Consider the following 13,282-nt stretch of genomic DNA (forward strand, 5'->3'; position numbering starts at 1 on the left):
GAGCACCTACTTCAGCCGGGAGACCCACTACGCCCAACCAAGTAAGTCCATTGGGGGTGAACAGGGTTCTGGTCAAGTTCAGGCTAGAAATCTTTCTAGTTCTAGGCAGCTCCCTTCCCATAGACCTCACAATGTGAAGAAATCCTTTAAGTCTTCAGTTCAGGATATTAAATGTTATCACTGTCATAACTTTGGCCATACACAACAATTTTGCCCTGCACTTAAGTCAAACCCATCTCTTTTATGTGCAGTTCCAAGACCAGCCACAGAGCCAGTAGGAAAGAAAGCTTGTACTGTCCCTGTTTTAATTAATGGGCGTAAAGAGGAAGCTTTGCTTGACTCTGGGTGCTTCCAAACTCTTGTACACTCTAGCATAATTTCAGGAGAAAAGCTAAGTGGGGTTGGGGCTACAATAAGTTGTGTGCATGGAGACGAACACAGGTACCCCACTGCTGAGGTTTACCTGACAGTAGGAGGTCAAACCTACTTGTTAGTGGTAGCTGTTGTTCCCAGTTTGCCATATTCAGTGATACTTGGTAATGACATCCCCACTCTTTTTGATCTAATACACCAGTCAGATTATGACCCTCAAGTGAGTGCTGAGAAAGACATTCAAGGCTTAGGTGATGAATCTGGAAGCTCACTTCCTCTAGATATGACAGTTGAACCATTTAAACCCTGTCATGTAGTCACAAGAGCACAAAGTGCAAAGGAAAGGATGCAAGAACTGCCCTTTTTTGAGGAGTCTCTCGAAACGGAGCCAGGGAAGATTAGGAAGTCTAGGGCTCAGAAAAGAAAAGTTCAAAGGCTCAGGGGAAAAAGGTACAGCATTGTTCCCTAAGCCAAATAACCAACTTGAGTTTGATGTTCCCTCAGATTTAGGTGCACTCCAAAGAAGCGACCCTACTCTAAAACCCTGGTTTGAGAAGGTAACAGAGGTAGAGGGGGCTAGTCAAGGTCAGGTAAGCTGTCTTGCAGACACTGTTTACTTGATTAAAGGAGGCATCTTGTACCAGAGAAAGGGGAAGTGCGAAGCTGTGGCACTCCCACAACAGTTCAGAGACAAAGTTATGGATTTGGGTCATTCAATTCCATGGGCAGGTCATATGGCTTTTCACAAAACACTGAATAGGATCAGCAGCCGTTTTGTTTGGCCAGGGATGTATGTCCAGGTTTCTGAGTTTTGCCGTTCCTGTGAAAAATGTCAGTTGACCTCAGGCAAAGGAGTAGCACGAGCCCAGTTGCAACCACTGCCAATTATTGAAACACCGTTTGAGAGGCTAGGCATGGATATCGTGGGCCCTTTAGAGAGGAGCTCCACCGGTCATCGCTACATATTAGTCATATGTGACTATGCAACACGGTTTCCTGAGGCCTTCCCACTCAGATCAATTAAAGCTCGTCACATTGCTAATTGTCTTCTGCAGCTTTTCTCTAGGGTAGGCATACCAAGAGAAATTCTGACGGATTGTGGAACGAACTTTCTATCCAAGTTGTTGCAGCAGGTTTATAAGTTGTTAGGGATAAAGGGACTTAAGACCACCCCTTATCACCCCCAAACGGACGGGCTAGTGGAGAGATACAACCAGACTCTCAAAAGTATGCTGCGCAAGTTTGTCTCTGACACAGGTGCTGACTGGGATCAATGGCTGCCATACCTTCTGTTCGCCTACCGGGAGGTCCCGCAGGTTTCCACTGGCTTCTCGCCTTTTGAACTTTTATACGGTCGCCAAGTGAGAGGCCCCCTGGATCTGCTTAAGGACTGCTGGGAGGAATCCAAAGCAGAGGGCGAAAACATCGCAGCCTACGTCATCACCATGAGAGAGAGGTTGGAGAAAATGGCATCATTGATGCAAGACAACATGAAAGCTGCACAAAAACATCAAAAGACTTGGTATGATCAGAAGGCCAGGGATAGGGTCTTCCTTCCAGGTCAGAAAGTACTGTTATTGCTTCCCACCAGCGATAACAAGTTGCTGACAAAATGGCATGGACCATACGAGATCGTCAGACAAGTGAGTAAAGTCACTTATGAGCTGAATATGCCAGAAAGAGTTAAAAAAATATCAGACATTTCATGTGAACTTGTTGAAGGAATTCCACAGCCGACAAGAGCCGGTCTATCAATTACTGGATGAGGTGACTGAGAAGTTCTTTCCAACTAACATTCAAGTTTGTGCTTCAGTTGACCTCTCTCATTTGTCTCCTACTGAGCAGGCTGATATAAAACCACTCGTGGACCCACAGCTCTTTCGAGAAACACCAGGCTTCACATCACTGGTTCAGCACAAGATACGGGTGAAGGAGGATGCACCCGTTCGACAAAAGAGTTACAGAATTCCTGAACGGTTGGTGCCAGTGCTACAGAAAGAAATAAAACTGATGTTGGACCTGGGAATCATTGAGGTGTCAAGCAGTGAGTGGTGCAGCCCGATTGTTTTGGTACCAAAGAAAGATGACACCCTGAGATTCTGTATTGATTTCAGATATTTGAATGCAGTATCCAAGTTTGATCCCTACCCAATGCCCAGGGTGGATGACCTGCTGGAGAGAGTTGGATCAGCAACGTACATTACAACACTTGATTTGTGTAAAGGATACTGGCAAGTGGCTTTGGCACCAGAAGCGAGAGAGCTGACAGCCTTCAAAACTCCTTTTGGTATGTACCAATTTAAAGTCATGCCATTTGGGCTTCAAGGTGCACCAGCGACATTCCAGCGATTAATGGACCATGTACTGAGAGATGTGTCAGCATTCTCTGCAGCATATCTGGATGACGTGGTGGTGTACAGCCAGTCCTGGGAAGAGCATGTCATTCACCTACAGAAGGTGCTACACTCCATCAGAATGGCTGGACTGACTATCAATCCCAAGAAGTGCTCCATAGCCAAGAGAGAAGTGGAGTACTTGGGCTGTGTAGTTGGCTCTGGGAAGATAAAGCCGCAGGTTGGAAAGATTGAAGCAATTCAGTCCTTCCCAGTTCCGACAACTAAAAGGAAGGTGAGAGGTTTTCTGGGTCTAGTAGGCTGGTACCGGAAATTCATACCTTCTTTTGCGGAGCGATCCACTGTACTTAATAACCTCACAAAAGGCTCAGCCCCTAACAAAGTGCGTTGGACGGAAGACTGTGAGCGAGCATTCAGAGACCTCAAGGAAGCAGTTTCCACACATCCAGTTCTACACAGTCCAGACTTCAACAAGCCATTCATCTTGCAAACTGATGCTTCGGGGGTTGGCCTTGGTGCTGTCCTTCAGCAAGAGGTGGATGGTGAAAGAAGGCCTGTGGTGTTTCTGAGTCGGAAACTACTCGACAGGGAGACGAGGTACTCGACGGTGGAGAAAGAGTGCTTGGCCATGAAATGGGCTATTGAGGCCTTGAGGTATTATCTTCTGGGACGTCACTTCACTCTGGAGACTGATCATCGTGCCCTCCAGTGGTTGAACCGCATGAGGGATGCGAATGCCCGCATTGCAGGATGGTACCTGTCTCTGCAGCCTTATGACTTTACGGTCCAGTATAGGCCGGGGAAGTCAAATGTGGTTGCTGATTGTTTATCTAGGATGACAGAGGACTGAAGCACTTCGTGCTTAAGAGAGGGAGGAGGAAATGTAAGGAAGAGGACTCCCTTACTGCATTTATTTATATTGTATTGTCTGTATAGCACTTTAGAGCACACCTTTCACTTTATTAAAAGCACCTTATCAAGCACTTTATGTAGCATTGCACTTTAAGCATGGATTTGCACACAAGAAGTTTAAATATTTATTGACTATTTATTGGGAATTTTAAAATCAGTTGGTGGCCTTGTTTCAGATCCTGCACAGCTGCTCCTCATCAAGGAATGTGGTGGTTGTCTGTCAGGAGAGAAGAATGGTGATTGAGATTGTGATTAAGGTTTACCAATAAGGAAAACTAAGGCAAATGTGTGTGTGAAATCTAGGGATAAAAGTGGTGCAAATAAGTGTTTGTAAGTTAATGATTACTCACCTTTCTTGCCTGTGTCCTCTTCAAGGTGTTTGGGCAAATGTTTCCCCGGGGGTCCAAACACCATTTAAAGGTTCCGGGAGAGACCATGGGTAAAGAGTGTGGTGAATCTTTTTGTGCTTGGGTTTCTGGGTTTTTATAATATTGGGTTTTGTGTAACATTAAAGTGTGAAATATTTATTAATATGTAAATGTGAAGATGTATTTATGTATTTATTTATTCTTATTGATATATTGTATACTGTGGTGGAAGGTTGGGATTTAAGAATTTACCTGAGAGTGGAATAATGGTTAAGTCTGTGACAGCTGAACATATTTAAGGCTGCCAGTTGTCATTAGGGGATTTTTGTGCTGTGAAGAAGCTCGACAAGTTAATTGTTTTAAGGAGAGCCATATAGCAAATAAATACTTTGTTCCACTACACTTGCCTTGGTCTGTCTCACTGTGTTTCCAGCCGCTAAGGGCTGCCCTGTTACATGGTGTCTCAACATTGCTCAGGTGGTATTAAGGGGTCCAGAATATGCAAAAAAAAAAAAAAAAAAATCCCTTACACAATTGTACCACTGCCAGCAGTGTGATACAAAGCATGTCACAGTAAAAATCTAGACTCATCAGACCAGCTAATCCAATCTTTTTTTGTGCATTCAGAGATGCTCTTGTGCATATTCTGGTTGTAACAAGTGGCTATTTTAGTTATGCTTTGATTATACTCCATTGCAGAAGCAGACATGGAAACCTGAGAGTTGAGTAATCATTCTTATTATGCTTCTTAGATGTCCACCACCTGGATGCATCAGTAGTTGGTGCATTTTAATGTAAATTCTGCGCAGACAAGTGTGAATGGTCACAAAAAGCAAGCAAGTACATGGATGCCCACATTGAAGGTTCTAGAATATCTTTTACCTTGACAAGACCAAGGCCATGGTTGACTACAACTGGTAGTTTTTCTTTGCCAGGGAAAAAAGGATTTGTTTTAGAGTGCTTATTGTTTTAAACAGTGCCAAGAAAAATGAATTTCAGTGAAGGTCTAAGAAGAATTGTAGATTTATACAAACTGGGAAGGTCTCTTGGAGTCATTTCTAACCAACTGCAGATTCCAAGATCATCAGTTTAAGAACCGCAAGTTCAAGTTATTTGCATTTATGATGGTGTCGACCAAGAAAGAAGGCCCTGCTCCAGGACTGACACTTTCAAACCTATGAACACTGTACAAATGTCAAGCATGGTGTTGGTAGTATTATGCCACCATGGGGTTGTTTTGCTGCTTCATGGTACAGTTACATTACCTCCAGGAAAATGACCAATTTAAATGACTTCCATCCATCCATATTCTAATGCTTGTCCGGGTGTTTTGATAGCATAATCATTTCTTGTTTGCTCCCAAATAAAATTTCAATTAGAATTTATTGACATAGGTCTTAGAAATTGTAAAAGGAAAAAGAATATTCAGTGTGTCATATTATTTTCATAAAAGATAACTGCCATCATTAATATTTTGTCCCACGAAGAAACAGTGCTTTAATTTGTCACTTACAGATGTAACTTCTGATTCATCAATGAAAGTATCCATAAAGCAGAAAGGGGAAATAGGTCATGTTCAGTTAAGCTCAAGTAAGGAATGTGTATTTTGATTAACAACACCATTTAAGAAGTCATGCTTTTAAAATTTTTATATTTCCTATAATGAATGGGCAATGCCTAACATTTCCAAACATGCATCTAAAGTCATTTAGCCCTGGGGCAGACTGACAGAAGCGAGGCTGCCATATTGCGTCATCGGCCCCTCTGGCCAACACCAGTAGGGTAAAGTGTCTTGCCCAAGGACACAACGACCAGGACAGAGAGCCCGGGGATCGAACCGGCGACCTTCCGGTTACAGATACACGTCCTAACCCCCTGAGCCACGGTCGCCCCAAGTCATGGACATCAAGTCATGGACCACATCAAGTCATGGACCATGGATTGGCCTCTGAAGAACCCAGACTATAGCAATATTGAGAACTGAAGAAAAGGTAACCAACATTCAGACAAGAGCTTTGAATGTCCTCTGAGAATCCTGGAGGACTTTTTTTTTTTTAGCTAATTCTGAAGACTATTTGAAGAAACTGCAAGAAAGCATGAAAGGTGGTCATAACAACGATGCACAACTATGTTTTTGTCTTATATAGTTCATGTTCATGTGTGTTTTCACATTTCTCAATAGATCATTGCACCTGTGTTCAATAATCCTATACAATATTTTAAAAGGTGTGGCTCAATACTTTTGCACAGTACTGAAAGGATTTAATATCCTTTTTGTTACACAGTGTAAAAGGCCCTTGTGCATGCATCACTCGTTTCACTTTTGATTTAGAACAAAGAGAAGAGGGCAAACATGTTCAATGTGAGTTGTTTAATGATCGGTATGAGTCTGGGAGGGCTGCAGCAGCTACCTGAGTCGCTTTGAGGGAAGATGAGTGGGAAGGGAAGATCAGCTTTTCCCTTTCTGTCTTTGTTTTTTCATCCATTCGTCCCTTGCTCTCGTCACAGCTACGCAATTGGCTGCTTAAGGAGTGGATCGTATGGGAGGGGAGGGCGTCCACGGTGGGCGAACATGTCACTTGGTCCTTACAGTATTTGCTCCTATAAAAAGCAGCGCTTGTCGCGGAGGAGCTCAGACTTTCTCCGCTCAGGTGAGCCTTGCAGACAGAGATGCGCGTTATGGAGCGCACTTTCCGGGAGCAGCTCTTCTTTCTGGTGTTGTGCTTGTCCGTCCTCAAGGGAGACTCCAGGTATATTGAGGTAAGTGTCCGGACAGATACAGAAACTTCTTAGAAGATTCAAAGGTACAAACGAGACGCGCCAAACTTCTCTCCCACTCTCTGTAGAACAACGAAATCACAAAAGATGAATTATATTCATTTTTCAACTCGGAACTCAAGAGAGAAATGCCCGAAGAGTTGATGCATCGCCGACCTTTACGTAAGTCACGTGACATCTATCTATAATATTTTAAATAAACATATAATTGATGGTTTATGCTGGTTTTCCTTGTTTTTGTTTTTTAATTTTTGCAACGTATGCGTTTGAAGAACAGATAAAAGGGGAGGTAGCGTTTTTGTATACTTTTGGTAAATTAGACTTGTTTTCTCTCTTAATTTTGGTTTTACCAAAATTGCTCTCGATAAACACCTAAGTATAATCAATAGGCTAAAAGAGCTGGAATGTAGAGAATGAATGAAAACGCAGCAGAAAAAGATATTTATATTAAAAAAGGATAATAAATATAATAAATAGTAATTAGAGTAGATCAATGTGTTTTCATTTATTTATAATTTTTCATATTTGGTTGGCAAAGTTTTCACATTCTTTCCTGGAATGCCTTTCAGGTTGTCTGGACATGGTTGCAGTGGAGGGCCAGTTGACCTTCACAGCAGAGCGCCCTCAGCTCAGCTGTGCCGCTTTCTTCATGGCAGAGCCCAATGAAGTGATCAGTGTGGATTATGACAGCGTTGACATTGACTGCACGGGAGGAGACTTCATCACTGTAAGCTAACAGCGCTTCTCGTGAAACACCTTCCCCCTCCTCTTATATTGAGCAAAATATCACAAGATGGGTAGATGCATCTGGTCACGTTGAGCTTGAAGGGCTTAAAACGTTATTTTATTGCATAATTTTTGTATAATTACAGGAAATGACATAGACTTTTTTGTGCTTTTGTGATAAAGCTTTTGCTCTGTGTTTCCATGTCACCAAATACTGGGGTCTGTTATCTTGGTTCCTAATTAGACAAAATGCTCTTTAAACATAAAGTAATTGGGCACAAACCTGCTTCCTTTAGATGAGCTACCTGAAAATCACTTCCCTATTGTTTGCATACTGGTTAAGTTTCGGCCTAAAGAGTTTAATATTCTTTCTCATCATTAGTAAAACCATCAAGAAATAATTTGCGATTAAATATAAAATTCTACTTAAAGCTTCTGTCTTTTAATATATATCCCATCAAGGTGTTCGACGGCTGGGTGATGAAAGGGGAAAAGTTTCCCAGCACCCACGATCACCCACTGCCTTTGTTCGAGCGCTATGTGGATTACTGCGACTCTGGATCGCTGAGGAAAAGTGTGCGCTCTTCTCAGAACGTGGCCATGGTCTTCTTCCGCATTCACAGTGCCGGCAGCAGCTTCACCCTGACAGTCAGGAAACACACCAACCCCTTTCGTATGTAGACGGTCATTTTCAGAAGTAAACTCTAAAATTCCCTGCATGCACATAAACATAACCATTTGAGCTTTCAGCCCATTTACACTGCAATTAATGTGTAATTCAGTGGTGATACTGGCAGCCTGACATGGTGCTTTAGTCATCACTTGCACCATTAGTAGACAGTTTGCCACCACTGTGTTCCTGGATGAGGACCAAGGACAGGCTGCAAATGCTCTCCCACAGTAACATGAAAGGAAAGGGCAACTTAGATGATGAACCTGCTTTTTAAGTGTTTTTGAGATTGACCTCAGTGAAGGCATTAAAGTTTTCTTCATTTTCTTTGAAACTACCTGATCTTTACTAATTAGATATAATAATAATAGTGAAATAGTGCTTTGAAAAATGCTTGTGTAACAGACCACAAGCATAGAATTATTTTTGACCTTTTGACATTTGTCATTCAATGCAACAAATTGAAGAGGTACTTTAACACCATGTATATATGAATCATGCATGTACAACCCCAGCCTTTAGGTTATGTGTACATTCCTATGCTTCTATCTGAACATCCATCAAAGTGATCATATTTGCAACATCCACCCTTGTCTATTGTTTTGCAGCCTGCAATGTCATGTCACAGTCACCAGAGGGCAGTTACACAATGGCGATCCCACAGCAGCACAGAAACTGCAGCTTCTCCATCATATATCCAGTAGAGATCAGCATCTCAGAGTTCAGCCTGGGCCACTACAACCACCTCCCCAAGGTAAAGAAAGTCACTAAACACCCTTGAATATTGCCGCAGTGCTTTTAATTCATCTTCAGTGTTACAGGGTTTCTCAGTTTATATAGCAACTGAAACCTTAAGTAAAAAGTGATTTTTGCATTGAGAATATTAGTGATTTTAAGTGACCAGACCCCTAAAATTATAACAAATTCAGATCTCATACTAAGGTATAAGGTATATAAGGAATAAGATTCAAATCAGTTATGGAGTGATTTAAATGAGAGTCACAACAAGGTGTAGCTCCAAGAGATGAAATGGCACCAGCCTGTGCTTTCTCTTAGCTCTAAACAGAATAACATCAGCATAAAAAAAGGTAAAAAGCTTTTAAAGTGTGCTTGGTAGGACATTTTCTTTTTTTACAAACTTAAAATAATTTATCTTAGGATATTTTTTATTAAAAAACACATATTATCATAATATATGTTGTCCTTAAAAATTCACTATATGTACCTTTATTTTGCACAATAAGTATTTAGTATTTGTTAGTTAGTATTTGTATCACACTCTATGTTGATTTCCATAGAGATCCATGCCCGGATGTGCAGAATCAGGAGACTTTGTACAGCTGCTGGGGGGAAACGGCATTGATACATCAAAGCTGCTTCCCATTACTGACCTCTGCATCGCTTTCACTGGACCAAGTAAGTGCACACCATCTCTCTGCCTCCTCTTCTCTTTAAATAAAACACCAGTCAAGACTTAAGATTTCCTTTTGCTCTACCTGCAGCTCACATGAAGATTGGCTGTGATAACACTGTGGTGAGGATGGTGTCCAGCGGGAAGTTTGTCAACCGCGTGTCTTTCAGCTACAGGCTATTAGACAGCCAGGAGCTACAGACGATCAAACTCAACAACGTGGAAGATTTCTGTTTCAATAACTGATCCTAACAGGATCTTATGTGACAAATGTAGCATTTGACTGCAAATGTTTTTAAAATGGCTTTAAGTGAAAGTAACAGTCAGTCCCTCTGATTAGATAAAATGTCTGAGGACATTGAAATAAAAGTGTATGAAAAATAAAAGATAAGTGTCATAGGACTATTATGATATTACACACTCGACTTTACATTTATTAAAATAGATTTTTCTTTTAAATTTCATTCATCTTATTGTAAATACATTTAATTAAGTGTCCTTTTGTGTTTGGTGGAACCACACTTGTTTTTATATGCTGTGAGCGCCCTGTGTGCATTTATCAGAATTAGACTTATAATGTTGTTTTGGGAGTTTGTCATCAACATTCTTGATAAGGAATGGTGCTAAAATGAATGTCACCTTCTGTTTGTGTGAGTACTGGTGATGTGCTGAATCATGGACATGGAGGGTGAACGTAAAGTGAGGGAGTATGCCATCGCCATTATGAGGGGATTTGATTAAAAAAAAGACCAAAAATGTTTTTTGTAATAAAATGATATTGCATGACAAAGCACTCAACCGGGGTTTTCTTATTATAAAAAAAAAAGAAAGAAAAAAATGGACTCTCTTTTAATTCATTCATAAAAAAAGCAGTCAGATCTCAGGTTTTAAGATATTACCTTTATTTGACCTTTTGACCTCTACTTTGACCTTGGATTTGATCTCCTAGTACCAGAAAAATTTTTAAGCATATTAAAATATCCCAAAGATAATATAAGCTATTAACGTGGGTCAGATCTATCTATCTATCTATCTATCTATCTATCTATCTATCTATCTATCTATCTATCTATCTATCTATCTATCTATCTATCTATCTATCTATCTATCTATCTATCTATCTATCTATCTATCTATCTATCTATCTATATATATATATATATATATATATATATATATATATATATATATATATATCTGACCCATGTTAAAGTAATGGACTGAACATACACACACCCACTAGCACTTTATATAGCCTCTGTAGAAATTAGCCACATATTTAACTTATCTTAACTGCACTACTGTATAATTCTGTATAAACAATCATTCTGTACAATATGATAATTATAATTCTACAACTGTTTATAACTTGCATATTTCTGTATAGTTTCATATTTATATCCTCTTCATAGACTGTACATAGCTTGTATACCCACTACAGCCTGTACATACTTATAGTTATAGCATATTCATAACATACTTTCATACCGTGTACATTGTAACATACCCATAATAGACACATTTTTGTACCTTCATACCTATAACAGACCCATTTCTGTAATATATCTATATCATGGCTAAAGCACTTCTGGATGGATGCAAACTGTATTTCGTTGCCTTGTACTTGTGACATGTGCAATGACAATAAAGTTGAATTCTATTCTATTCTATCCTATTCTATTCTATTCTAGTTTACATCGACTGGTTATTTTGCTAAATGCTTCCTAAATCTTTTTTTTTTTTTTTTAACTCATGTTCACCCTCTAGCATGCTTAAATAATCCAGTTTTTGGCTCCATGCTAACATTTGGTGCTTTTAATCTATATACACAACATAGAAATATTCATGGTAAATGTAGATTGCCAAAAAACTAAAACAGAGGTGGAGTAGGGTCTGCAAATCTTAATAAAATGTGTCTGTCATCTCTGTCACAACTACAGTTATGAATGAGTTATTTGCAAAGATATAAGAAGAAACATGGATTCACTGTTGAAAGTAATTACGTGTCACCAGTTAAATGCAGGAGATTTAGGGCATATCAGGTGAAGTCAGACATTGTGGGCTCCTGTCTTAGCAAACCCATGTCTGCAAAACCATCATGTGTTCAGTGGAGTACGTGTTTCTTCATCATTACCTCATATGTGGAATGATGTCACTGCCTTTGATGACTGTCCTGGGTACATAACGAACTCTTGTTGTCACTACAGAGAAAACAGCAGGCGGTATCTCTAAAATATTAATGCCTGAATCACACAAACCAATGGGGCGACCTGTGATTAAAGGCCTGAAGGTGTATTATCATTGAGAGACATGTGCAGGCACAAGCTGGTGATGAACGACTGCCCAAGACTTTATAGCCAACAACTGTAGGTCTGTATGCGTGTGTGTATGTGTGACAGTGTCCTGAAGCCACATTGGTGGTCTTTATCTTTTTTGAATAGTGTGGACAAAGTTGGATACAAAACATATGTGCCGCTGCTGCTATTGACGCTAAATAATAACCTTGTATTTATATTTTGTGAATATCAATGAAGAAAACTGTCACCTGTGCAACAGTGTGCTTCACAAAGGTGTTGTTCTTAATAGTTTGTGGATACAAAAGCAATGAGTGGCAAGACCATTAGGATCTCAGATGCTTTACAGCAGAAAATCCTTTTTGTTAAAGCCTATGTGTTACATGTTTTTCTAATTGCACGAGTGTACATTACACCGACTGTACCATCATTCTCAATTATGTTTATATGTTTGAAAATGTGTTCTGTTGCACTGTGTTACTAAATCAAGCAGCTTCCTATGTATTCTCTCTGTGCTCAGTGATGTAGTTAATGAACAAGCCAGATGACGCATTTACTCCATGACACAAAGAATCTAAGACATTATTGGCTTTTTCCTGTCCTGTGCGTACAGTATGATAGACGTTGAATCGTCAACCAAAGCTTTGCAGCAGCCACATCACATTCTTTGTATAAAGCCGTAGTTTAGTTCAAATGTTCCTCACGTGTGTATTTTGGACTCACAGCTTGCTTTTGATGCTGTCAGTTATACCGAACTACTCTGTTATTCTACAGAAAATTATGTTTGACATTTGAATCTGGCCTTTCTCAGCGAAGATGATTAATTATTTGTCGACCACTCAACAGGAGATTAGAGCAGATACAGGCACTCAATATTTTGAGTGCAGTGCATCTCAAAATATCACAGTTGCATAATCACGACGCCACTTTTCAGCAATATTTTTTGCTTTTATAATATCCTGTATTGCATTAAATCTTTACAAGAAATTCAAGACTTTTGTACCCTATACATACACACATTTAGGTTACACACATTGTGGATCTTGAACCACAATGTCACATGATGAGGTACTAAAAGTGTTTCTTACATTTCCATACAGGTTTGAAATTGAACATTATACATTTAACAGACCCACAATTCCTGTTATAGATGAACAATTTATGGAAACATGAGCACTGTCTTGAAGTCCAGAGTACTTCTCCTGGTCGTGTAGTTTCTTTAAACCACAGTAATATTGGAGTTCAGGAAGTGTCCTCTTATTTAACAAATGACCCCAAATACATTGTAGCTCAGTGACACAGAACATGCTCAGTTTCTTGCCAAAGGTCACTACTTACTGAAAGCCGTAAAGTAATAAGACAGGCAGGTGCCAGCAGTCGTCTTTGGTCACATATCA

At 40.0% G+C, this 13,282-nt stretch overlaps 1 protein-coding gene across 1 annotated transcript; it reads left to right on the forward strand.

The window, feature by feature from the left end:
* The first annotated feature begins 6,676 nt into the window (after window positions 1-6,676).
* Window positions 6,677-9,837, forward strand: crhbp (corticotropin releasing hormone binding protein). Its single transcript, XM_085358492.1, has 7 exons — window positions 6,677-6,766; window positions 6,853-6,946; window positions 7,354-7,511; window positions 7,973-8,183; window positions 8,789-8,934; window positions 9,479-9,596; window positions 9,683-9,837. Exons 1-7 carry the CDS (start codon window positions 6,677-6,679, stop codon window positions 9,835-9,837), a joined length of 972 nt encoding a protein of 323 aa, XP_085214618.1.
* Window positions 9,838-13,282: the final 3,445 nt, after the last annotated feature.

The sequence above is a fragment of the Diplotaxodon limnothrissa genome, linkage group LG7 (assembly GCF_057381915.1).
Source record: "Diplotaxodon limnothrissa isolate DT_005_m linkage group LG7, D_limnothrissa_male_GT1.1, whole genome shotgun sequence".
Classification (NCBI taxonomy): Eukaryota; Metazoa; Chordata; class Actinopteri; order Cichliformes; family Cichlidae; genus Diplotaxodon; species Diplotaxodon limnothrissa.